The 24,446-nt window shown below is 42.7% G+C and overlaps 2 protein-coding genes across 3 annotated transcripts in view; both read right to left on the bottom strand.

Moving 5' to 3' along the window:
• Positions 1 to 1,122: 1,122 nt before the first annotated feature.
• On the bottom strand, positions 1,123 to 8,781 carry atg4da (autophagy related 4D, cysteine peptidase a). Its single transcript, XM_046837620.1, has 11 exons — positions 8,453 to 8,781; positions 6,581 to 6,869; positions 6,082 to 6,165; positions 5,579 to 5,752; positions 5,183 to 5,504; positions 4,649 to 4,713; positions 3,929 to 4,059; positions 3,691 to 3,769; positions 3,516 to 3,592; positions 1,633 to 1,752; positions 1,123 to 1,520 (listed from the first exon to the last, which is right to left on the bottom strand). The coding sequence occupies exons 2-11, from the start codon at positions 6,801 to 6,803 to the stop codon at positions 1,353 to 1,355; spliced, it is 1,443 nt and encodes a 480-aa protein (XP_046693576.1). The 5' UTR covers positions 6,804 to 6,869; positions 8,453 to 8,781; the 3' UTR covers positions 1,123 to 1,352.
• Positions 8,782 to 12,665: 3,884 nt separating this feature from the next.
• Positions 12,666 to 24,446, bottom strand: part of mast1a (microtubule associated serine/threonine kinase 1a) — a 60,397-nt gene continuing 48,616 nt past the window's right edge. For both annotated transcript variants that reach the window (XM_046837414.1, XM_046837415.1), the window contains 10 exons: positions 23,777 to 23,899; positions 23,465 to 23,574; positions 19,869 to 20,020; positions 19,506 to 19,765; positions 19,158 to 19,409; positions 18,836 to 19,065; positions 17,059 to 17,181; positions 16,732 to 16,865; positions 16,448 to 16,635; positions 12,666 to 16,344 (listed from right to left, as the gene is read on the bottom strand). In XM_046837414.1, the coding sequence (XP_046693370.1) occupies positions 14,564 to 16,344; positions 16,448 to 16,635; positions 16,732 to 16,865; positions 17,059 to 17,181; positions 18,836 to 19,065; positions 19,158 to 19,409; positions 19,506 to 19,765; positions 19,869 to 20,020; positions 23,465 to 23,574; positions 23,777 to 23,899 (3,353 nt within the window). In that variant the 3' untranslated portion in view covers positions 12,666 to 14,563. The remainder of the gene's footprint in view (positions 16,345 to 16,447; positions 16,636 to 16,731; positions 16,866 to 17,058; positions 17,182 to 18,835; positions 19,066 to 19,157; positions 19,410 to 19,505; positions 19,766 to 19,868; positions 20,021 to 23,464; positions 23,575 to 23,776; positions 23,900 to 24,446) is intronic.

Raw genomic sequence — 24,446 nt, 5'->3', positions numbered from 1 at the left:
CTTCCTTCATAGAGACAACAAACAATACAGCAGAGAACGAAAATAAAATATGTAAATAAAAATTATAATACAAAAAAAAAAAAAAAAACGACAAACTGTTCCGACATTCATGTGCATACAACAGCTACTGTAGAGGATCTTACAGACTGGGCCTTCTGAGGAAGAAGATCTTCTGACATTAATTAAACAACAGATGATCTGTTTTTATCTCCTGTAGCAGATTATATTCTATTTAAGGGGAGTCAGCTCTGAATCGTGACTCAGGGATCGTGACTCTTCCAGGGATCGTGACTCTTCCAGGGATCGTGACTCTTCCAGGGATCGTGACTCTTCCAGGGATCGTGACTCCAGTGTCACGACTGACTCAGGAGTCACGACTGACTCAGGAGTCACGACTGACTCAGGAGTCACGACTCTTCTGTCAAAGAATCGATGTCACTGCACATTTCATTTGATCCTCACAGAATGTCCACACTACAAAGCTTAGAAATGAATCGTGACTCTTCTGTACAAGAATCGATTTCACTGCATGATTCTTTTTTGTCGTTACGGAATGTCCACACTACAGGGCGAAGGACAAAACACGATTTAAAACACAATTATACGTAGTAATTAAATAATAAAGTTACATTGCAGAAGTTTGTTCTGAGCGGAAAGAAAAATAAATAAAGGATGAGCTTCATAAAGTGTCAGAATTCTGAATCACGTCGTCTTCAGTAAATCACACACGTAACTACGACAATCAATTTCATTGTTTCGATGTTGTCATGGTAACGGAACGACACCACCGTAGAGGGGGGGGTTCTTAAAAATGTTGATGCTGGAACGAAAATAGAACGACATTTGACAGTGGGAGAGAGAGAGGGAGCGGGAGGAGAGGGGAGGGAGAAGGAGAGGGGGAGAAGGGAGGGAGAGGGAGGAAGAAAGGGAGAGAGAGAGAGAGAGAGAGAGAGAGATAAACAAAGAAGGAGATAGAGACTTAGAAAGGAGGAAGAGAGGGAGAGAGAGGGGAAAGATAGAGCTGAAGAGAGGAAAAGGAGGAGAAGAGAGAGAGGAGAAGGGAGGGAGAGGGAGGAGAGAGAAGGAGAGAGAGAGAGAGAATAGAGGGAGGAAGAGAAAGAGGGAGAGAGATGGAGAAAGAGAGAGAGAGGAATAGAGGGAGGAAGAGAGAGAGATACAAAGATAGATAGATAAACAAAGAAAGAGATGAAGACAGAAAAGAAAGAATTTTAGAAAGAAAGAAACGCAGTGCAGTGTGTCGTGCTCTAGTTCCAGCTGCAGTGTGTGTGTGTGTGTGCGTGTGTGTGCGTGTGTGTTTTGAAGCTGCTCTGAGCTCCACATGTCCAGGTCCTTCACAGCAACACGAATCCCTCAGCGCTGTTCCTGATTGCGGGGTCGGTGGGCAGGATGTGTGCGCTGGGGTCCGTGCCTCCCCTGCTGTACCCCTCCAGGCCGTAATCCTGCCCCCTTCCCTCCACGATGGTGAAGATCGGGTAGCGCTCTCCAGACAGGGACAGAGCCTGAAGCAGAGAAAACGGTTTTTGCAGAGAATACAATCTTCGTGAAGACAAGGTCACGACATCTAGTGTTATGTCTACAGGGTTCACAGGACGCGTGTGACGTGAGACTCACCTGAGTGACGGATGAACACAGAGACTCAAAGTCCTTTTGAGTGCGAGCGTAGAAGCCCAGAGTGCAGCTGGGATCCATGCGGTTAAAGTTCATCTTCCTGGGAGAGTTACAGTGAAAGGACTGAACGCGAAAGAGACACAGAGACAAAAAGGGATTAACGAGGACACGTCCTTTATACGTCTCCAAATCAGAACTGTGTAAATATTTGCACGTGGAAGATAACTGTGATTAAATCGCCAGGGGGAGGGGGTGGGTCACGTCAGCATGAAGTTTCCAAACGTAATCAGTTAATCATCGTCTGATCTAGCCTGGTCCATAAGTATTTGGACAGTGAGGCCACCTAGAAGCCACCACTACGGTTTTGAACTGAAGCATTCGAGTTGTGATGAAGGTGGAGGAGACCCCTGGCTTTAATTTAAAGAGGCTTATAAAAAAATATTGCTTCGATAGGAATTTATTTATTTTTTACTTTGTAGTGTACATGCATTTTAAAAGGCTCAAAAGTAATTGGACAATCGCCTGCTATACAGTCCAGGTGTGGCCCCGTTTCCTCTTTTCTTCCTTGTATAATTAAAGAGATTAAAGGTCTGGATTTTGATTCTAAGAGTTGAATTTGTTTATGCAAAATTAAACAATGTGAATGGAAGGGAAGGAGGCTATAAACAGGCTGAAAAAACATCATTAGGCTCATCTTTGCACTTTAGGTTGAAAAACAACAACAACAAAAAAAAACAATCTGATACGTTCTTTTAAAAAAGGGATGCACTAAAAAGCCAAAGAATCTGTTCCTAGGTGGAGAAAAAACTCCTTGACATCATCTAACCAAATCAAGAATACTCTGGAAGATGTAGGTGTATCTCTGTCAAAGTCTATAATCAAGAGATACCTTCATGGATACACAGGGTTCCTACACATTTTCCTTTTCATAAAGGACAGGGACATGAGCGTTTTCAGACATTTCAGTGTGGATGAGCAACTCATTTCCCCAATACTAATCCAGACCTGGAAATCATTTTAATTCCAAACTTTTTCATACTTTTCCAAAATGTTGGCTATAAATACACAGTGTTTATTATATCTAAACAGAAGTGGTTGCTCACTTCCCTGGTTCCTTCCAAGCTGCCACTTGTGGGCCCTTTCAGCACGGCCCTGTAGCCTGCATAGATGTATAAATGATGTAATAGCAAGTGGCTCTGGATAAGAGTGTCTACCACATGCCATACATATAAAATGAGCAAATGTAACCAAGATTAACTTGTACCACATATATTGGAAGAGAAGATTATGGAAAAGGAAAGGAAGGGCTCATGAATCTTATGGACCTGGCTACATGCATGTCCTCCTAGACACTGTGGACTGAACTAGGGATTTGCCAAACTCTCAAGGCATTGCGCTGAGCTTGGAAATCAGTACTCGAAGAAACCAAGACTTAATGGCTTGTGACTGTGGACAAAATTTGGACTCCACAGACTGGGAGTGAGAAACCGTCTCAGACTCTACTGCTCTGAAACAGTTTATATGCCACTGTTTGGTACTGAGGACGAAATGCTGACCCAAAAACCAGGAAATTCTGCATACTCAGGATACTGTTAGCCAGTAGTACATCTTCTGATTTACTACAATTTTGAAGGTTTCAAAATTGTAATTAGGAAATTTCCACTTCGTTGTAAACATGAGATCTTTACACTATTTATTCCAGTTATAAAAAATAAAATCCTAATGATGCAGTAAAAAAATAAAAAAAAAAAATAAAAAAAATCAGCAATGGCTTTCATTTGCATACCGGAACACGATTGGCTCTTATTTTTAATGATGCAATAACCGTTTGCAATTTTTTTAATAATGCAATAAAATTTTTATAGAAAAATGAATCACATGCTTACCTCCAGCGGGAAGTTCTCTTGCGTTACGTCTACCACCAGCTGGCAGTAATGTGGATCTAAATACAATAGCTGCTCATCTGAAGCAAGCAAAGACACAGGGAACCAATCAGAACACAGAAATCTAGGCAAAATCTTGCCCAGCCAATCGTGAAGCTACCTCTCGCCCACTACTCACCGTGAAAGCCGATGAAAAAAAGCGAGTGTTTAGGTTTCCCACCGATGATCCCGATACAGAAGTCCGACTTTAGAAGATTCTGGAAAACAGAACACATTTGCCACGTTTACAACATCTGCACAGTGTGTAAACGGCTGCAAATTAAGCTCCTCCCACTTTTCCCAATCTCAAGTGATTTGATGTTTTGCGTATCTTTGCCCCGAGACTTAAAACCCGGCTTATGATATGCCGAGTTTACCTTGATACATTCGGTGTAGGACTGGTTAAGCGAATCTCCTCCAAGTCGAACCGGGACCAGGATGATGGCAGACTTCCAGCGGGAATCCGGGGACGTCTGCTCACACAGCTGCATCACGTCCCCTTTATACACTGAAATGTGAAAAGGTGAATTATAACACACTATTTAGCCTTAAAATTGTGGTCACCTGACCATTACAACCATATATAGGCATATATTCATCTAAAGCACAAATCGAGTTTCAGGAGGGTATGGTGGGTGAGGGTTAATGTGGAAGAACTGTGAGTGTCCTGCACAGAGCCCTGACCTCCTCAATATTTTAGGGATTATTTAGGACACCAAATGACCTACAAAAGATCTTTATTGATCTTGTTGAATGATCTAAAGGCCAGAGGTACATCTCAAAACCTAGTGAAAAGCCTTCCCAGAAGAAGCAACACTAAATATACAAGAGATAATAAAATGGGTCTCTTAAAATTAAAAACTTTTTTCCTTTGTAGAATCATTCACATTTTTATTGCTGAATTTGCATTCCTACATTATGGACTTTTTTTGCTTTTTAAGTCTGTTGAGCTCCAATAATATACGTTTTATGGTCAGATTAGAAGAGTGGAGCTTTTTCTAAGAGTAAAGAAGGATTAAGTCTGGAATAGGTTATTCAACAGGTACAATAGTGAGGTGTCCACATGCTTGAAGGTATAAGGTAAAGGCACTCATTACCTGTGCAGTCCTGAGCCACATACACGACCAGATCGTCGAACTCCGTGTTCTTATCCACAGCTTTTCTGAAGAAAAGAAAAAAAAAACAAGCAATAAAATAAAAACGTCTTTTTCCGGGATGTGACCGTTTCTTATACAAGGTGATTTTAAAAAGTTTCGAGACTAGTTTTGTAACACGCCAACAGATAGCAGCACAAGGCTGTTTGCACAGTCACAGGGAGCACCGACCTTCATAAATCAGTGTGCCAAAAGAGATCATCCTGTGTACATCAGGAGCTGTGCAATTCTGATCACATTCCTTACCACTCCACACCAAGATCCAGCGCGAATAGCAGAAGGTGCTTGACGCGCTTTGAGAAGTAAACTTCCAGGACACGTTCCAGACGTGACAGAACTCTGGAAATGCTGTATTGCCGTGTAAGGGGACTATTTTGAAATTGATCGTGTGTGAACGTAAATAAATGAAGTACTTTCTTGTAAACTTTTTGATACCACCTCGTATGCAACATGAGAGAACGAGAACGCTGGGCTCACCGCAGGATGTGTGCGACGAGCGACGGTCCGTACCAGTCCCCCGCCTTCTTCCCCGAGTCCTTGCCCAGCTCGACCAGCCGGTGAACCCCGAAAGGTGCAGCCGGCTCGTCTCCGAACCACGACACCAGCCTGCGGTGCCGGCTTTCCGTCTGCGAATCGTCTCCTTTTAAATTGCTGGATGACACGCGTTTCTTGGATCCCGATGCGCTCCATGTAGAGCTGAAGGAGGGCATGGAGATTCCGGAGGGACGAGACGGAGAGCGAGGTCTAAGCACCTCGAAATCCACGTCAGTTAGCTGAGGACAGTCGGGCCATCTCCAGTCTGAAAAGAATCACGGGTTAGTAACGGATACCGCGCTATGGAACCGGGGGTGTGAGTGAGCGTCTGGTGCGTACTTCGAGGCAGGTGATGGAGCATGAGCCCCTGAGCGAGAAGCATCTGTCCGCTGCGCAGCATGCAGCCCCACCCGCAATCCGACGTCAGGTTCGAGCCGTCCAGCTGAGGAAACTCCTTCCTGTAGGTGAGCCACACCCGCGAGCCAAACGCCAGCCGGAAACGCTCCACTTCCTCTGAGGAAACAGGCTTGAAGATTAAAGCGGCAGTTTGTCATTTTATCTTGTCGGCTGAAATGCTATTTGGCAGACAGCGCTGTTAATCAGACGTCATCCCTCTTTAGTCTCTCAATAAAATAATAGTTGCATTTATAGTAAAAGAGGTTGAGTTTGTTTCAGGGCCAGAGAAATGTCAACAGAATTTTTTTAATAGTTACAGTTATACAGTCTTTAAAAACGTCCGGTTGTTTCTGGTCTGTATAATTTTCACGTTGTTCGTTCAAACGTGCTTACAGACGCTTTAATGAGAAGTATGGAACGGTGATTATTACAGGCGTGAGGCTCACCTTCACTGTTGAGTATGAAGGACTGTCCCATCAGGATCAGCGGGGACGTTTTGTTGAAGACCGTTTTGCTTTTGACCGACCATCCTTTAGAGGAAAGAAATAAATTGGTGAATTTATGAACACAAAAATATTGACAAAAGTATTCAGACACCTGACTGTTCCAGCGGTATGTGGTTCAGAGTGGTATTAGTTGTATCTTTGGACCCGGTACAATGACATTTTCCCTTTACTTGTGCTAGGAGACCCAAACCTGCTCCAGCATGACGATGCCCTAGTGCACAAAGCCAGCTATATGTTTTACATGGGTTGGAGGACGTGAAAGATCTTCCTGTGACCGAATTCAATCCTTTTTACGTGCGGAAGTTACAGTTACAATCCGAGTTGCCTCATGAACATATGGAGTAGTGGACTGCAAGTTTGTGAAAGGAAAAAAAAATATCCTGACAATTCCACATATCGAAGGAGTGAAGGAATGAAGACATTTGTTTATCGCACGCACCGTATTTGACGTTGTTCCACGCCGACCTCAGCTTCAGCTTCAGCTTATCCACCTCGTCCGGCTCTCCGGCCCCGTCGCCAAGTGACCCGTTACCGAAATGCCCCCTTGTCTCCGGGACCTGCGGCGAAGAAGGTGGGGGTGTGAGTCTCCTCCCATCGACGAGGTCGTTGTGAAGAGCCCCGCCCCTCATGTACTGAGCGGCGCCGGGGGTGACCGTGTTCATGACTTAGGCCTTGCGCTGACCTTTGTGGAACGACATCAGCATCAGCATCATCATCATCAGTGTAAGCTGGGGAGGAGAATAAAGTGAAACTGTAATTCTTTTCCTATAAAAGCACACTCCCAACGTCATTCACTCGCAGAACCGGATTCCAGACAGACAAACACACAGAAGCGGGAAGGCGAGCTGTTGATTTTTTATTTTCTTTTATGAGAGCAGGAAATACAGGAAGAGCAAAGACTCAGAGGATCGGTCACACATGAAGAGTGTTTATTCAGCCCTGAAAAGTTCTTATCACATCTATAAAGCAGACTCAAGTCATTAGACACCTAAAGCCATTGTGTGTGTGTGTGTGTGTGTGTGTGTGTGTGTGTGTGTGTGTGTGTGTGTGTGCCAAAAAGGCGTCTCGGTTCCTTTTTCCTTTCCAGAAGCACTAGTGTGTCCAGCTGCAACCCCCCCTCCCCCTCCCCCTTTATTAAGTACAGGGCTCACTTCCCTTTTCACAGAAAATGTGTCTTGGGAAAAAGTACAGCAGAGTCATGAACCACAAACAGCATGACAGCCTGATGTGTACAAAAATTATATATATATATATATATATATATATATATATATAAACGACTAATATATATATATATACATATACATATATATATATATATATATATATATATATATATATATATATATATAGATACATAGATACACACACACGCACAATATTGCCAAAAGTATTGGGACACCTGACCTTTCCTGCTATATGTGGTTCTTTTCCAAACTGGTCTTCCTGATCTCTCGGCGTCTTCCGGCGACGTCCTTCGGCTCTTGAAGCGCACGTGAAACTCGAAACGTCTCGGACGACTCGTTGCAGCGTCGCCGTATAAGGGTGTTAGTAAAGTCGGGTACTGACGGAGGGGAGGTGAGGAGGCCTGGGGTACAGTCAGTGTTCAGATTCATTATGTTTAATAGGGCTGGAGCTCTATAGAAGGAGATCTTCCATATCTTCAAACCCGTGGATGTTTGCAGTCATGCTGGAACAGGTTTGGGCCAAACAGTTTGGAGAAGAACCATATATTGTATATATATATTACACATCACTGGAACTGGAGACTCCTTGGACAATGAAAAACGAGGCATAAAGAACATCATACTTTTTATCCGTTTACAGTCACATTCAATGTACAAACCAGAGGTCGGTTCATATTATATCTTTCTAGCTTTCCCTGACACTGGAGTCTCCTTCCATAAACCCTAAACAACTGGGTTTTTATCCATTTTTAGTTACACGTTTAATTTAATTTAATTATAAGCGGCCCATGCCTCGCAGTGACGTCATATGGCCACGTCTCTAAACAAGGACAAGGTACTTTCCCCTGAAAAGACGTTGTACAACACAATACACGTTTGTGTGTGTGTGTGTGTGTGTGTGTGTGAAAATGGGCACTAAGCAGGCATGTGATCTCAGTGTGACTGAATGCATTCATTTTCTTTACTAAGAGTTGCAAAAAAAAACCCCAACAAAACAAAACAAAAACAAAGATGAAGTATTAGTAACCAAAAAACATATATACATAAATAATACTAGTGAAATAATAATCAATCAATTACAAAACATGGTATCTAGTATATATTATTGCAGAATACACACTTACCTTAATATTAAACCCCTCATTGTGATTGTGTGTGTGTGTGTGTGTGTGTGTGAGTGTGAGTGTGTTCAGGTGTTAGTAATGTCGGCTCTGCAGTATTAGATGACAGGATAAGGACAGGTGGACCGGTCCCCCTAACCAGCTAGATAACTAGCGAACCGAACCGAACCGAACCAAACCGGACCTGACCTGACCTGACCTGACCTGACCGTCCATGGAAAGCCTGAGGCGGACTGCCGCTGTCAGCGTCGCCTTCCCGGCCTGACACTCAACAACTACCGCGTACACGTACACACACAAACACACACACATACACACAATCTCTCCGCCCTGCGGTGTCTATTCACTTCCTGGTTGTGGCCAGGCGCCGTGTTCCAAACCGCCACTTGCGCCCTACGTAGGCGCCCTTAACGGATGCGCTCTACGCAAACACAGCGCTTCCTACGCCGCGCGCGAACGCAAGGGTGCCGTTTGGAACACAGCCCAGGTGGTTACTATTAATATGTTATTACAAATGGGCGCGTTGTTACATTCCGAGCTCCACCGACACACACCTACACCTGCTTTTCTTGTCTTTCTATCTCTCTATTCATCTATCCGCTGTCTCTCCGTAAATCTGTCCGTCTGTTGATCTGCCTTTGTGCCTATCTATCTATCTATCTATCTATCTGTCTGTCTGTCTGTCTGTCTGTCTGTCTGTCTGTCTGTCTGTCTGTCTGCTAAAGTGTTTTGTGATTATTATTTGTATTATATTTGTGAAAGAAAGCTGCAGAACGGAATTCACCTTCCAGCACATGGGATACTGAGAAGAAACTGAAGAAACCAACATGTGATCCTGTAAACATGAAACTTTAAACGTTCAGTAAACTCAGCTCACGCAACACTGCATACCATTATCCCCCTGACCTTTACCCCTAACAAACCCCAAACCTCCCCGAGCCCAACCTTAACCCCAAAACCTACCCTGAGCCCAACCTTAACCCCAAGCCTACTTCAAGCCCAGCATTAAACCTCAAACCTTTACACCAAGCCCAAACATAAACACATTTACCACTAGTCCAACCCAAGCCCCAAAACCTACCCCAAACCCAACCTTAACCCCAATCCTACCCTGAGCCCAACCTTAACCCCAAGCCTACCCGAGCCCAACATTAAACCCAAGCATACCTCTAGCCCAGCATTAAACTTAAACCTTTACCCCAAGCCCAAACATAAACACATTTACCACTAGTCCAACCCAAGCCCCAAACCTACTCCTAGCCCAAATGTAAACCCAAACCTACCCTTTGTGCAACCTTAAGCCCAAGTCTACCCCTACCACAACCTTCAACACAAAGCTAACCCAAACTAAGTCCAAAACCTTTTCCTTGCACAGGCTTAACCCCAAAAATACCCCTAGCCCTACATTAAACCCAAACCTACGTTTAGCCCAACCTCAACCCAAACATACATTTTGCCCAATCTTAAACCCAAACCTATGCTTAGCCCAAACTTAAACACAAACCTCCTTCTATCTAAACCTTCACCCAAACCTAGTCCTAGCCCAACCAAAAGCCATAAATCTACCTCAATCTCAGCTATAAAACCCAAACCTCCCTCTTGCCTCACCTAAGACCAAAACATACCCATAGCCTAATCTTAACCCCAAACAAACCCCTAAACCCCCCCCCCTCCAAAAAAAAACAGAAACACGGACAATCCTCTGTTCTGCATGTTTATGTATAAAACTTTATTAAAATGTGCTTAAACCCAACCTGAACTTACCTCATTTTATACCAAATCTAAAATCAAACCCAAGCCTCACTCTAGCAATCTTAACCTCAGTGATTAAAACCAAATGTCATTGCTTCTTTAATTTTAATTTAACTTTAATTAGATAATATATTTGTTTTGGGGGGGAGATGGGCACATTTTACCAAAACTTTATTAACTCGTTCATTTTTTCGGGTACCGCCGAACTGCCGGTCAGAATCATGGAGCATCTGGAGAACGGAATACAGATTTCCATCCAATCAATCAGTTTTATTTATTAATAAACATGAATCAATATCAGTTTATTTATTTGGTTACACAAACAGGTGGCACTTCTGCATCGACTGGTAATCAAAAGTGCTGCAGATAAACAAACAAACAAGCAAACAAATCATGAAATAAATAAAGAAATGTGTTGAGTTATGACTTATGGACGAGCTGAGCGTGCCTGGTACATAACGAACGATTGTTCCTTCATTCTTCTCTCGATGCGAATCCACCTGCATGTCAGTGTACATTTCTCTACGTGTTACATGGATACAGTACAAGTTCATACGTGCTTGCAAAAAAAAAAAGAAAAAAAAAGGTTAAAATAAAGTGCATTCACAGTAGATCACATCGTAGAATTAGGAATAAATAAACAAACAAACAAACCCACACAATCGCAAAAAACAATGCACAGGAACGGATTATGTTTCAGGAGTCAGGATTTCCTTGGACCGAGCCGGGAGGTGCTTCATCTTCATCAGATCGGTCGTTTCACCTCAGAAACTATTCGATCGAGTGAAACAGAAGGTATTATAAAATGTTTAGTTTGTATGCTTTGATATGCTGTAACAGTCACGTGTAAAAGTGACAACAGTCGAAAGAAGTGTGGTTTTTACACAAGTTTCAGGTCTAATAAATGGGAATCTTTCTCCATCACGTGCTTATAAAAGTGTCAAACCTTCTCTGGTGTTATTACTAATATTACTGTTGTACCGATTAGGAAACACTCGTCTCTCTAAATACTGTTTCGAATATTCGATTCCATCACGTCATGTCAGTTATGCAAATTAAATTTTACTCTGAAGCTCTGAACGGGACCAAAAAAATGTCCTTTTGCTAGTGGGTTTTCCTGCTGTACCAACTTCCTGTCTCTCTGACATTTTCCATTAGATTCTACTCAAAGACTGTGATCTATAGACCTAGCTTGAGGATATGTTTACTGTACCCCTAACTGGAGACTTTCAAACACTCTGTAAATGTTAATGAGACTGATTCCATTACATCTTCTCTACGTTGGATTGTGGCCGAACTGCAGAAGCAAACTCCAGATGCCAATCACAACTCTGTTCAGAAAGTGAAAAAACTGGGGGTGTTTGCTTCAACCCCTGAGCCCAATGCTGTGCTTTCTGACTAACCGTTTAACATCTTTAAAAAAAACCTTTTTGCTTCAGTGCTGTCCTGTACTTTCATTTCGTTGAAATGTGGACGTACGGCGTTTCCAGCTAATATAGATCGCCAAGATGCCTGATGAACTCCAAGCACCGGATTGTAAATGTGGTGCTCACAGATATATCAGGATACGTATAAACCATTACATGCTATAGATCATAGAGTGATGAGAAAATACGTTCCTGATAGTGTAGTAGATGACATCCAGAAACCACTTAAGATCACTTCAGTCCAAACCAGCCGGATTGTGAGGGTGGAAAGAGCAGGCTGTTAATTAGCACTCCTGAGCTGACAAGCTTGACAAACTAAGCCCCCACCCACCAACACACACAACCTTGTGGACTTCAAACTTACAAATCAATAGACATCTACCGAAAACATATCAGTCCAGCAATCAAGCTCGATCAATACCTCAATCTCGATTTTGTCACTGTTATAGATGTTGTTTGAAATGTTCTGCATGTGGTGTTAGGTCTGGAATGATTGATTGATTTTAAAGATATTTTAATACAAGTGTTGTTATCCAGAGTGACATTAATGCAATCAGTTATGGGGTTAAGAGCCTTGCTCTGGGGGCCCAGGAGTGGCAGCTTAGTGTGGCTGGGATTTGAGAACCAACCTTCGGATCCAAGGTCCAGTGACTTAACCACTAGGCTACCATCCCCCAACTTTGTTCTCTTCAAATCTGCCCCTTGGTAAAGCAGAACTGCTCAGTCCTGTCGCTTTTCTTTATGGCGCAACAGTTATAACAGGGCAAATAGTGATGATTTATAGAAGTCCTGAGAGGCCATGCATCATAAATTCTTTTCTATCATTTTCTCACGATCACGACTTTCAGCATACACTCGTATGCTGAAACAATGTTTGTTATGTAAAGATCCCCAAGAAAATTAAGCGGTGATAACAAGCAAACTTGTTTTTTTCCAGAAAATTATGTCGTGATCACGAGAAAACATTATAATGCATGGCCTTTCAGGACTTCCATAAATCACTTTTTGCCCTGTTCTAACTGTTGTGCCATAAAGAAAAGCGACAGGACTGAGCAGTTCTGCTTTACCAAGGGGCAGATTTGAATAAAACAAATAGTTGTCCTTCAACCGAGAGCTTGAAAAAGCATGTTCTAGAGACAGCATCATCGCCACATCATGGACAATAGCTATAGCCATTTGTGGCAGCGGGGCATGTGGACGAGCACCAGCACCACAAATAGTTATGGTTATTGTTCATGATGCTGCCTCTAGAACATGCTCTTATGCAAAATACACAGAAAACAATTTTATGTCGTGAACAATAAAGAAAATGATAATGCATGGCTTCTTAGGACATCCGTAGTAACTGAAGGCCATTGAGAAGCATGTGGGGTTTTCTTTCCATTGCACTCACAGTTCATCTCCAAGGCAGCAGAGGGACCAAACGTTACCAAGATGCTTTCATAAAACTCTAATAACACCAAGGTGCTATTCAGCCACTAGATGGCAGCATTACTATGTAATTCTGGAAACCTTAAGGGCTGGCTCCGTACTGTAGTGACGAATCTCCAGCCGGCTAATATACCAAACAGCACAGCAAATGACAAAATCAACTAATGTAATCAATGAAACGTGTTAATGTTCAGGCTTCTCTTTACTACGACAACACAAAATACAAAGACGGACTCAGACAGAAACGACACAGCTAGATCGACTGCCATACTTGTAGCACATGAATAATTTGAACGTGTTCTCCGTAGGCGAAGGCCAAACGTTATTTTCATAGATCTATACATCGTAGCTCTAGCCACTGAACAACAAAGACATACCATTGCTGTATATTTTACCACCAAGTACCATCATTATATTAAAAGATAAAGCTATAACATTGTGAATGTTTTCTTTTAAATATGATACACCCTAAATCAAAGGATTCAATGGGATATTACAGTTCACCCATAAAGTGTGTTCGGAAGGAAAAGCTAAGTTCTACATTCTATTGAAATGGGTTGCAATTCATCAACTATATAAGAATTAGCAAAAAAGCCTCTAAAATCGATTTCAGCTAAATGTATTTTGGCCAGTTTGACCCTCTACACCAAATACATTACAAACCACTCACGCTTCCTAACGGGCATGTGCAAAATGTTGCTTTATCGCTAATACCAATCCACTTTATCCATCCTGACAGCGCTCATAAATGCCAAGCCAGCTGAAAGGCACCTGTTTAACAGAGCGGATACAAAGCACACAAACACTATTAAAATAAACCCAGAGTCAGCGATATTATCAGCGCTGTTGAAGCTCTGATGGAGGAAGCTGTCACTGGGCTACTATGCTGGGCCTCCTGTTGTCACCTGATAAGCAGGATAAGCTAATTGTCTGAATTGGTGGCTTTCACCCTTAAAAATGTTCCACTGGTTTGTCGGCTGACGGAAAATGAAAATCTCTCTCAGGGCTTCTTTTATTTATTTTGCTCCTATTTATCCCTCCACCTACTTAGCTTTAAAAAGGAGCTTCGTATTCACTGGGCAGCATGCTAATTACACATAGAGGAATTGAACTTAAAGAAAAATAAGTCTAAAGATGTATACTAAATCAGATCCTTGCAATGTTGGGTTGTTTATGTCTCAGGTAAAAGAGAAAAAAAACCCATTTTGTTTAAGCAATGAATTGGCATTCACAGTTTTCAGCATCATTTGATCTGTTAAAGCACTTGGCGCTTTCGTTTTAACCTTACCACTCAAGCAACACACGGTCATTCTCTACACACATACCTGTAATACATCAATCTTTTTTATATACAATAAACCATCACTTTTAGAACCTTTGCACAATTGTTTTCTCTACTCGTTATGTCTCTCCCACTCGATCTTAATATTTACCACTTGGGATGTCCTGATTTGTTTAAGTGCATAATCTCCAATAAAGGCAAAAACCAAACTGTGCTGAAACGTCACAAGCCGTTCTTTGTGCTCTCGTTCTTTTTCGGTGGTATTGCGGCGGCAGGGCTCGGTGTTGCTACTTTTAGGTTTGTGCTAGTCTTTTCTTGTGCGATAGCCTTGGTCTCCTTGACTGATTTAACAGCTTCCTTGCTCTTAGCCACCTCCTGGATTAACCCTTTGGCTAGTTCTTGCCCAAGTTTAGATGCACTAGTCGGGGATCTTTTGTCCCCGGGGGACAAAGACTGAGTAGCAATGGGTTGGAGAGGTGGTTTTGACATGCTAGGAGTGGATCCAGTAGGAGACGGAGTAGGAGATGGAGAATGCTCCTCAACAACCTCTAAAAGACACTTGTCTTCCCAATCCAAGGTGCCTCGGTAGCAGTTAACCGGAGAAAGACCCTTGTCCTGTCTTGGCTTGCCCAGAGCAGGAGACTGGACCTGGTGAGGGAAAGATGGAACAACCCCCTTGGATTGAGGTAAGCTAGGCCTCACCCTTATGTCTGAAGTTCTACTATGGGTCTCGGGACTAGACTTTTTAAGTGCGTCTACATCTGATGGTCCTTTTTGAACTTTGTCAGAGAGTGGCATTGCCTTTACATTGCCACTGCATGGTACGACAGACTTGGCAGTCTTTCCTTGTTCTTGTTTCACTTCCTTCATTTCTGATTTTTTTTCCAACTCTTTACCTTGCAGGTCTTTGATGGAAACCTGGTGAGCTTTGGCATTTCCTGATATCTGGGTTTGGACGATTATGCTTGTGTCACTAAATTGATTCCTGCCTGCTGCACTAAAACTTGTCAAGGAAAGATCTGTGGCTTTTGTAGCAGTGGTGAGAGGTGATGGAATTAAAGGAGCCACACTAATTCTAGACTCTGGTGCAACGGGTGAAGGTTTGGTCACAACAGGCTGACTAGTTTCAGGCCTCACTATGCCAGCATCTCTTGGTGTGGATGGTGACTGCTGAGATACATCAACAACTTGAGATCTTATGTGACTTGACTTATCATCTAAAACCCTCTTGCTCATGAGATCCTGACGAGCCTCAGAGGCAGGGGGTGACTTTTCCAACACTATTTCCAGTTTACTCTCACTTCCCTGGCTTAAATCACCAGACTTCACCTTGCCGTTGTCCTTTTCCTTCACTCTTCCAGCAAGTAAAGCATCTCTACTCAGTGGAGATTCCTGCCTGCCCAGCTTCCGTACAGGCTTAAAAACTGTCTCCATGGGTGATGGAACTGTAGGCTTGGTTGGTGATGGGGTTGTTGCAGAAGTTGAGGCTAGATTCTCTCCTTCGGTTTCCAACAAGCTTTGGAGCCCCAGCTCACAATGGAAGCCCTCTTTCCGATAATCTGAATGTCCAACTTCCAGGCTATGCTTCCTCATTGCCCCAATTCCACCTTTCTTGTCTCCAGGAGACGAAGTAGAAGACAGAGGTGACCCAAGCTTTTCTGCTGACTGCACCCGCTTGAGAAGAGGAGACCGAGGTGGTTCAGCACTCTTGGGTCTGGGCCTTGTAATAGGAGGAGATGAGTGAAGCTTGACAGGGAAGCTCTGGGTCATATTGGAACTTCCAACAGTGTGACCCGACAAGGATGGGGGAGAAGACTGAGTTGGGGATGGCGTATGCGCAAGAGGTGAGAGAGGGATGTTGCCAGCGGATTTGCACCGAGCTGAGCGGTACTGACGGTGCAGTTTGGGCGAAAGGCCATGCAGGGAGCTGGGGCGCATATGCTGGGAGGCAGCAGGAGAATTCGGAGTGCTGGAGGCTGGAGAGCTGCTCTGAGAAGAGGCACCTGAAATGAGCAAGCAACCAGGATAATACTGCAACTGTTGTTATCGTGCTCGATTTAGCTTCGTTAATGAAGACATCCTGATTTATACGGGTAACCTTCTCACCTAAATAAGAGGATTCAGGACTGGAACGGTAGCTTTGAGTGGGTGATCGGGCAGACAGGCTGTGCGTAGGAGAACCCGGCAGACTCTCGCTAGAGGACAGCGAGCGGTTTAAAGATGACAGACTACGGCTGGTGTGCAGAAGGTTAGACTGCTTGGTTATTTGGCGAAACAGAGAGCTTCGCTTCTTGCTGTCAAGTCAAAGTAAAAGCAATTAGCAACAATACTTTATTTCAAATACCATTTAATTTTCCCCAATGAGATCTGTCACCCGACTTATTGGTTACCTTTCCTGTCCTTCTTTGACTGTTCTTTTGCTGCGCCTGGCCATCTTGGATTTGTAGCTGGATCTGCGAGCAGGACCCACTTTGATCGACGTGTTCTCAAAGGGAGTGGTGGTCACGGTAACCTTATTGCCACTCTGAAGTCATATAAAAAAACAATTAAACAACTTGTAAAACATCTCATAAGGTCATGGATTCTATTTGAGTAATTCTTCTGTAGACAATTATCGGTAACTCAAATGCGTGATTGCTCTATGGAAGTGGATGCCCCAAAAAGTTGTCTAGATTGAACTTATTTTAGTAATCTTAAGCGTCAGACATTGTCCTTACTTTAAGAATAAGCTCTACCACTTCTGTATGGACCAATCCATGAACCGACTCTCCGTTGACATGCGTGATGAGGTCACCAGCACACACCCCAGCCTCCTGAGCCGGGCCACCATCTTCTACATGCTATAATTGTATAGAACAGGGTAGTTAATGCTTTTCATTACATCAGCAGCAGTTGAGACTAGGGATGGGTACTCGAGAACTAGTATTTTTTTTGAACAGGTACATTATTTGGTCGAAAAACCAAACTGCATGGCAAACGGTACTGTTATCGATACTTGCATGGTCGGTGTTCGGTGTTAATGGCAAATTAGAAGCTGCTTGTCATTTTCCACACCTGAATGATGTCATCAGGTAGCCAACGTTTGTTTGACATACGTGTGATATCCATGTGCATGTGGGATGTGCAGACAATCAGTCATGGCGGTAATGTTGAAACGTTCAAAAGTGTGGGCTCATGCTACAAAACTAAGCGACACCAGTGTCAGATGCAATATATGCAATAGTTTAATAGTCAACAAAGGAGGCAACACTAGCAATATAATGAAACAATTAAAAACAAAATATGTTTCTACCTCAAGCAATGTGCTGTATTTACTATGTCTCCCTCGTCTCCACTCCAACTGCAACTCCCTACCTAAGCCCCTCATGGATGCAACATTCGAAATATGATGATAAGTCTTTAGTTAGTACTAGTAGTCTTTGGGGACACCACATCGGTTTTAAAATGGAAATCTAAATATGAATAACCCCACAGAAAATGCTAGTGTAGAAAGGGTTTCACCGTCAGTAAAAAATGAGACAGAGACCCGGACTCAGACACCCAGGAGCAGCCCCTTCATCATAGCCACAGTCGCCACCGGCTTGCTCATCAGGGACAAACTAACACTTATAAAGAACATATTCATTTTTTTATCACCACATTATCTGTGTAAAGCTGCTTTGAGACAATGTTCACTGTTAAAAGCGCTATACAAATAAAAATGAATTGAATTGAATTGAAGATGATCCCTGAAAACATGGCATTATGTCATAGGGCTGTCATTGCCCTTCACTACAAGCTGTAGTCAAGTGGGCAAGACACTATATAGCCAAAAGTTTGCTGACATCTGGTCATAAGTATGGTATGTACTTTTTACGCGTTGCATTCCACATTTAGTCTTAATTTGCTCTTTTAATTCCCTTCACTCTTCTGGGAAGATGTTTCAATAGATTTTGGAGTGTGCTTGTGGACATCATCAGCCATAAGGGTGTTATTAAAGTCAGGTACTGATGTAGGTTAGGATGCATGGGGTGCAGTCAGTATTTCAATTAATCCCAAAGGTGTTTAGTAGAGTTGAGCTCTATAGCAGGCCATTCAAGACCACCCTCTTCCTCTCCAAACTATGTAAACCATATCTTTAAAGAGCTGGCTTTGTGCACAGGGACATTGCCATGCTGGAACAGGTTTGGGTTTAAAGTTCAAGTGAACGCTTAATTTTATTATCCAAAAACATATGCCTTTTTCTGTTTGCTTAGTGGAATTTGTAAATTGGAGTCAGCAGTATTAAAGCACTTGACATTTTCAATCTCTATTCATATCATGTCTTTTTGCACAAAATTATCGAGAGTAGTATCGATAACAGTCTCGGTTACGGTACTGTATAAAATGTAAACAATACCCATCCCTAGTTGAGACACAGTAGGGCAAGATAAAAGTGGGAATTGCCTATGAGTAAAATTGGGATTTTATTATTTTTTTACAAAGAATCATTCCTACATAATCTCAGATCCGTACCCAGATCATGTGGTGTACACTGTAGATGTCGCTGTCCCCCATGTAGACACGGATGGCTCGTAGCGTGAAGCCATACTTCTTGCCTGAGCGCAGGATGGTAATGGGTGAGCGGAGTACGCTAACCGCAGGGCCGTAGTCTCGGCTTGGGGAAGAATCTCGCGAAGATGGGTTGGACGAGACCGATCGAGGGGACATTGGGCTGGCCAGGGGAGAGCTAGCATGCTGCTCAACTACAGACAAGAATACCAGTGTATCAAGAAATCATACCTATTATTACCATTGGATATTAATTCAACCAGAGGCTCTTAGACATGTAATTTACCTGCTGGAATAATGACAGAGAGTGCCGTAGCTGAGGCAGATTTGATGACCTTGTTGCCTGGACGCGTGGTTCGCTTCTCCCCATCTCCTGAGAGCTGCTGGTGACGCGCTCGTCTGAGGACAAGATCATTGGTGGCCCGCTGGCTGTGCGAGTCGCCCATAACTACCGTGTCTCGGAAAACCGGTACTGATGCTGTGGGCGCTAATGGAATGGGTTGTGGTGCTGATACCTCTCCGTGTCTGGTGGGCTTATCTGCAAATAAAAATGTTTTTAAAAATCTCTTATACTATGATACATCATGATAATAGACAATATTAATGGCAGTACAGTCATTTTCCTTTCCCTTACCTCCTGCACACACTCCTGGTGCCTCCTTTACAGACTCTTTACTCTGTTCACTAGCACTGGGTGATGAGGGCGCAGTGGTGCCCTCTACTGACGACCCCCTGCTTTTAGCCCCGCTTTGTTGTGGCTGAGTTTCTGTGTCGCCCTCTAAAGGCGAGGCAAAGCGGTGCGTGTCCATCAATGCAGAAAAGCGGCGCCTGGCACCTAGAGGAGGACTGGCATCGCCTTCCATGTACAGGGACTCAGAACATGACAAACGCTTCCTACAAAGAGATAGCAGTAAGAACCAGAGTGTGTCAGTTATTGTCATTTCAAATTCAGGCTTTTCCCCCAAGTTTAGCCTAACACACATAATCAAGTATGTACATCTCTGGTGAGCCAGTCCTCCAGCTCTTGCTAAAGCTCCCAAAGCTCTCTCTTTTAGACATTTTGTCTTCACGGCGTCCCTTATGCTCTCGCCGGGTGACCACTGGTGTTTTTTGCTCCAGCTGGGACAGATGCTCCATGCTGCTGTACACCTGAGAAACAAAACATATAATTCACATGCGAGTGTCAACCTGCCGCTTTGTCACAGCTTATGTAACTCTGTGCGAGCAAATATACAAATATACAAAATTATAAACGCAACACTTTTGTTTTTGCCCCCATTTTCAATGAGCTGAACACTAAGGTCTAAGTCTTTTTCTATGTACACAAAAGGCTTATTTCTCTCAAATATTGTTCACAAATCTGTCTAAATCTGTGTTAGTGAGCACTTCTCCTTTGCCAAGAGAATCCCTCCACCTCACAGGTGTGGCATATCAAGATGCTGATTAAACAGCATGATTATTGCACAGGTGTGCTTTAGGCTTGCCACAATAAAAGGCCATTCTAAAATGTGCAGTTTCATCACACAGAACAATGCCACAGATGTTGCAAGTTTTGATTAAGTGTGCGATTGGCATGCTGACTGCATATATGTCCACCAGAGCTGTTGCCCGTGAATTGAATGTTCATTTCTTTACCATAAGCCGTCTCCAAAAATCGTTTCAGAGAATTAGGCAGTACATACAACCGGCCTCAGAACTGCAGACCATGTGTAACCACACCAGCCCAGGACCTCGACATCCAGCATCTTCACCTCCAAGATTGTCTGAGACCAGCCACCCAGACAGCTGCTGCAACAATCAGTTTGCATAACTAAAGAATTTTTGCTCAAACTGTCAGAAATCATCTCAGGGAAGCTCATCTGCATGTTCTTCGTCCTCGTCGGGATCTCGACCTGACTGCAGTTCGTCGTCATAACCGTCTTAAGTGGGCAAATGCTCACATTCAATGGTGTCTGGCACTTTGGAAAGGTGTTCTTTCTTCACAGATGAATCCTGGTTTTCACCGTACAGGGCAAAATGCGTGAGGCAAATTGTGGTCACACCAGATACTTACTGGTTTTTGGACCCCCCGGACCCCCCCAATACAGTAAAACTGCACATTTTAGAGTGACCTTTTATTGTGACCAGACTAAAGCACACCTGTGCAATAATCATGCTGTCTAATCAGCATCTTGATCTGCCACACCTGTAAGGTGGATGGATTCTCTCTGCAAAAGAGAAGTGCTCACTAACACAGATTTAGACAGATTTGTGAACAATATTTGAGAGAAATAGACCTTTTGTGTACATATAAAAAGACTTAGACCTTTGAGTTCAGCTTATGAAAATGGGGCAAAAACAAAAGTGTTGCGTTTATAATTTCGTTCAGTATAGTTGACTACACAAACTCTAAAATGACTGTATTTGAATTTAGAAATGGCAAATGGAAGCAAATGCTTTTAGTAACTTCCATGGTTTTGTTTCTGTGCTTAAACGAGTCGTGCCACACAAAGCTCTTTATCCTCGCAGGAGCTCTTTTATTTTGTAATATAACTGCATCTGGAGTGACTTGCAAATGTGAGAGTGATTTGAGGCTAGGATTGTTTGCTAAAGCACAAGTGTGTGTTTGTGTGTGTGTATGTGTGAGAAAGTTTGTGAGAAAGTGTGTGGGAGTGTGCTCTAGCAACCAGGATATAAATTATAGTCACTGTAAGCCTGAGCTCACACAGCATGCAGAGTGCATGTAGTCCATATAATCATGTTGTCTCTGCTAGCACTGCTGCCTTACCTGCTCTGATCTCAGGCAGTGTGAGGACACGGTGTGTGCATTTAGCAAAACACTTTTTCATCTAACTTCAATAGATTGGAATTGTAAGCAAACATCTGTTCTTGTCTGCATAGATTTAATTTAAGAGCATTTTCCATATAAATGGTGGCTGTACATAAAAAAATGTATGAAAAATAATAACGCCACCAAAAGAACAAAAAATAAATTAAGATACTATGTAATTATACGGAATATAATAACAATAAGTTAAAGTTCACTTAAAAAAACTCTAAAAAAACAAACTCGACTCCACCAAGTCTAGACCTTCTTGTTACTAATTTACATCTGCGCTTTGACCTTGCTGTGACCTTGATTCCTGTTTAAACCCCAATTTTTTAATCTAATCAGTACATTTGCAAGGTAGAATGTATTCATCCATTCACCTTCTTCATCCATTTACCCATCCCTTATTCAAACATATTATTCATCTGGCATCCACCGACCCATGCATCATGGCATTCAGTCCTCCATCATCATTTCACCTGTTATTTTTCTCATGCATCCATCCTCCATCCATCTACATAGACTTTTAAGCATTTAACAGATTTCCTTATCCAGAATGTAAAAAAGTGCCTCTATCCATCCATCATTTGTCCAATCTGCCCAACTATCAAAGGTCCAAACATCTTTTAATCCAGTCATCCAACTGTCAATCCATCCATCGGTCTGTCCGGCCGTCCCATCCATCCATCCATCCATCCATCCATCCATCCATCCATCCATTCATCCATCCAGTCATTCAACCGTCCATCCATCCGTCCGTCCATCTGCTTATCCATCTACATATATTTATAAAGCTTTTAACAGATTCCCTTATACAGAATATACAAAACTGCCTTTATCCACCCATCCATCCATTGATCCATCCATACACCCATCCATCCATTAACCATATAATTTATTCATCCAGCATTCACCTATCCATGCATCATGGCATTCATTCCTCTATAATCATTTTATCCATCCTTCTACCTATTATCTATTACCCATTTTCCTATCCATCTATCTATGATTCCATCCATCTATATATACTTATAAAGTTGTAAACTGCTGTAAATGTAAATGTGTGAGGATCTGGGACTTATTAAACTAAAAACGTGTAATGCCTAAAGTGTGAATGTTCACCAGTATTGCAGTGGTCACACTATTGCATTTTACAGTAATGCAACATTCTAATAAAAAATAAAAACGTCTTATTTAAGATGCAAAGCAACACAATTTCCGCCGATTCTTTTCCCCTCTGAGTGCTTTTTTTAATGCAGTTCAGTAAGAATTGCGTGCTAGTGGGAGTCTACACACTGCAACTAGTGAGCTGGTGTGAACCAAGTAGGAGTTGATTTCTCTGACTTCCCGCTGCACAGTGATGCTTATGAAACTCTCTCTTTATTTTTAAGTAACGGTCTCTTATGGATTATACATTCTTTTCTTTTTTTGCTTTATGTTGAGCACTGTTTAAGTGACTGAGTGTGTGTGTGTGTGTGTTTGTGTGTGCCTCACACAAGGTCTCTTAATTGCTGCCTTTCTACTCTACTTGTCTCATAAGACCCTCTGCACATTTGGAGCGAGAGAATATGCAGGAGAGATGTTATGAAAGAGGAGATAAAAGCAGCGTGTTGGTAAAAAAAAAAGAGGGGGATTTGAGAAAAAAAAGCAATCAAGTGCTGGGAGAAAACCATCTGCAGGAAATTTGCTCAGCCTGATAACGACAGCAGAGAGCATCACGAGTCGGAGAAGAAGAGCAAGATGGAGAAGAGGAGATTGGAGTGATGGAACGGTTCAGGGCTGACCTTGCTGAAACGTGGTGAGCAAGAGGAAAACTGTCGGATCTCCACCGGCTCGTCGTCATTCGTGTCGTCCTCGTCGTAGGAGTTGACGTGGTGATAACGCTCTGAGCGCGCTGAGAAACACAGAGGGTCAGAGATAAGCTCCGCCCCTTGCATTAGATATGAACAAGGCGTTTGCATATCTGCATGTGTCTTTGTATAATTTATTTACTATATTATAGAATAGTTTGTCTGAATAAACTGTATAGATATTAATTAAGTTTTACTCTTCTTATACCACCAACAGCCACTTTTTGTGCAGCAGTGGAAACTCACTGTCAAAGTAGCTGGTGTCCTCCTCAGACTCCAGGTGAGGGACAAACTCCGCCTTCTGTCTCAGCAGACTGTTCCAGTCCAGATCGGCAAAGAATGAGTGCTGCTTCACCTCATAGGCTCCTCCTGTTTACGGAGCATTTTAGCATAAATATAAACACAAATATGTAAACATCAGTAATTAATATGTTAATTGTAGTAATCTGTCATCATTCCATCCATTTTAATTTGAATACTTCTATATATCCATATTTATCTACTGATCTGTCACATCATCCATTCATTTATCTATCCATTCATCTGTCCATCCAGCTGTCCATCCATCCATCTAGCTGTCCATCTGTCCATTTATCTAATCAGTCATCCATCCATCCATCCATCCATCCATCCATCCATCCATCCAATCATCCATCCATCCACATATTCTAATAAAGCATTTAACCGATTTCCTTATCCAGAAAGTACAATAAAGCCTCTATCCATCCATCATTTCTCCCATTTGCCCACCCATCCTTCCGTCCATCCATCCATCCATCCATCCATCCATCGATCCATTCATCCAATCATCCATCCATCCACATATTCTTATAAAGCATTTAACAGATTCCCTTATCCAGGAAGTACCATAGTGCCTCTATCCAGCCATTATTTCTCCCATTTGCCTGCTCATCCA

The sequence above is a fragment of the Silurus meridionalis genome, chromosome 24, assembly GCF_014805685.1.
Source record: "Silurus meridionalis isolate SWU-2019-XX chromosome 24, ASM1480568v1, whole genome shotgun sequence".
NCBI classification, from domain to species: Eukaryota; Metazoa; Chordata; class Actinopteri; order Siluriformes; family Siluridae; genus Silurus; species Silurus meridionalis.
The sequence above is the reverse complement of the archived record's forward strand: the minus strand, read 5'-3'. Positions and strand labels throughout refer to the sequence as shown.

Coding starts and splice junctions, on each gene's coding strand:
- atg4da (XM_046837620.1), bottom strand. CDS start 6,803: ATGAACACGGTCACCCCCGGCGCCGCTCAGTACATGAGGGGCGGGGCT. Junction 5,505..5,578: donor GCTCCATCACCTGCCTCGAA/GTACGCACCAGA, acceptor GATTCTTTTCAG/ACTGGAGATGGCCCGACTGT. Junction 3,593..3,690: donor TTTTTTCATCGGCTTTCACG/GTGAGTAGTGGG, acceptor TGCTTGCTTCAG/ATGAGCAGCTATTGTATTTA.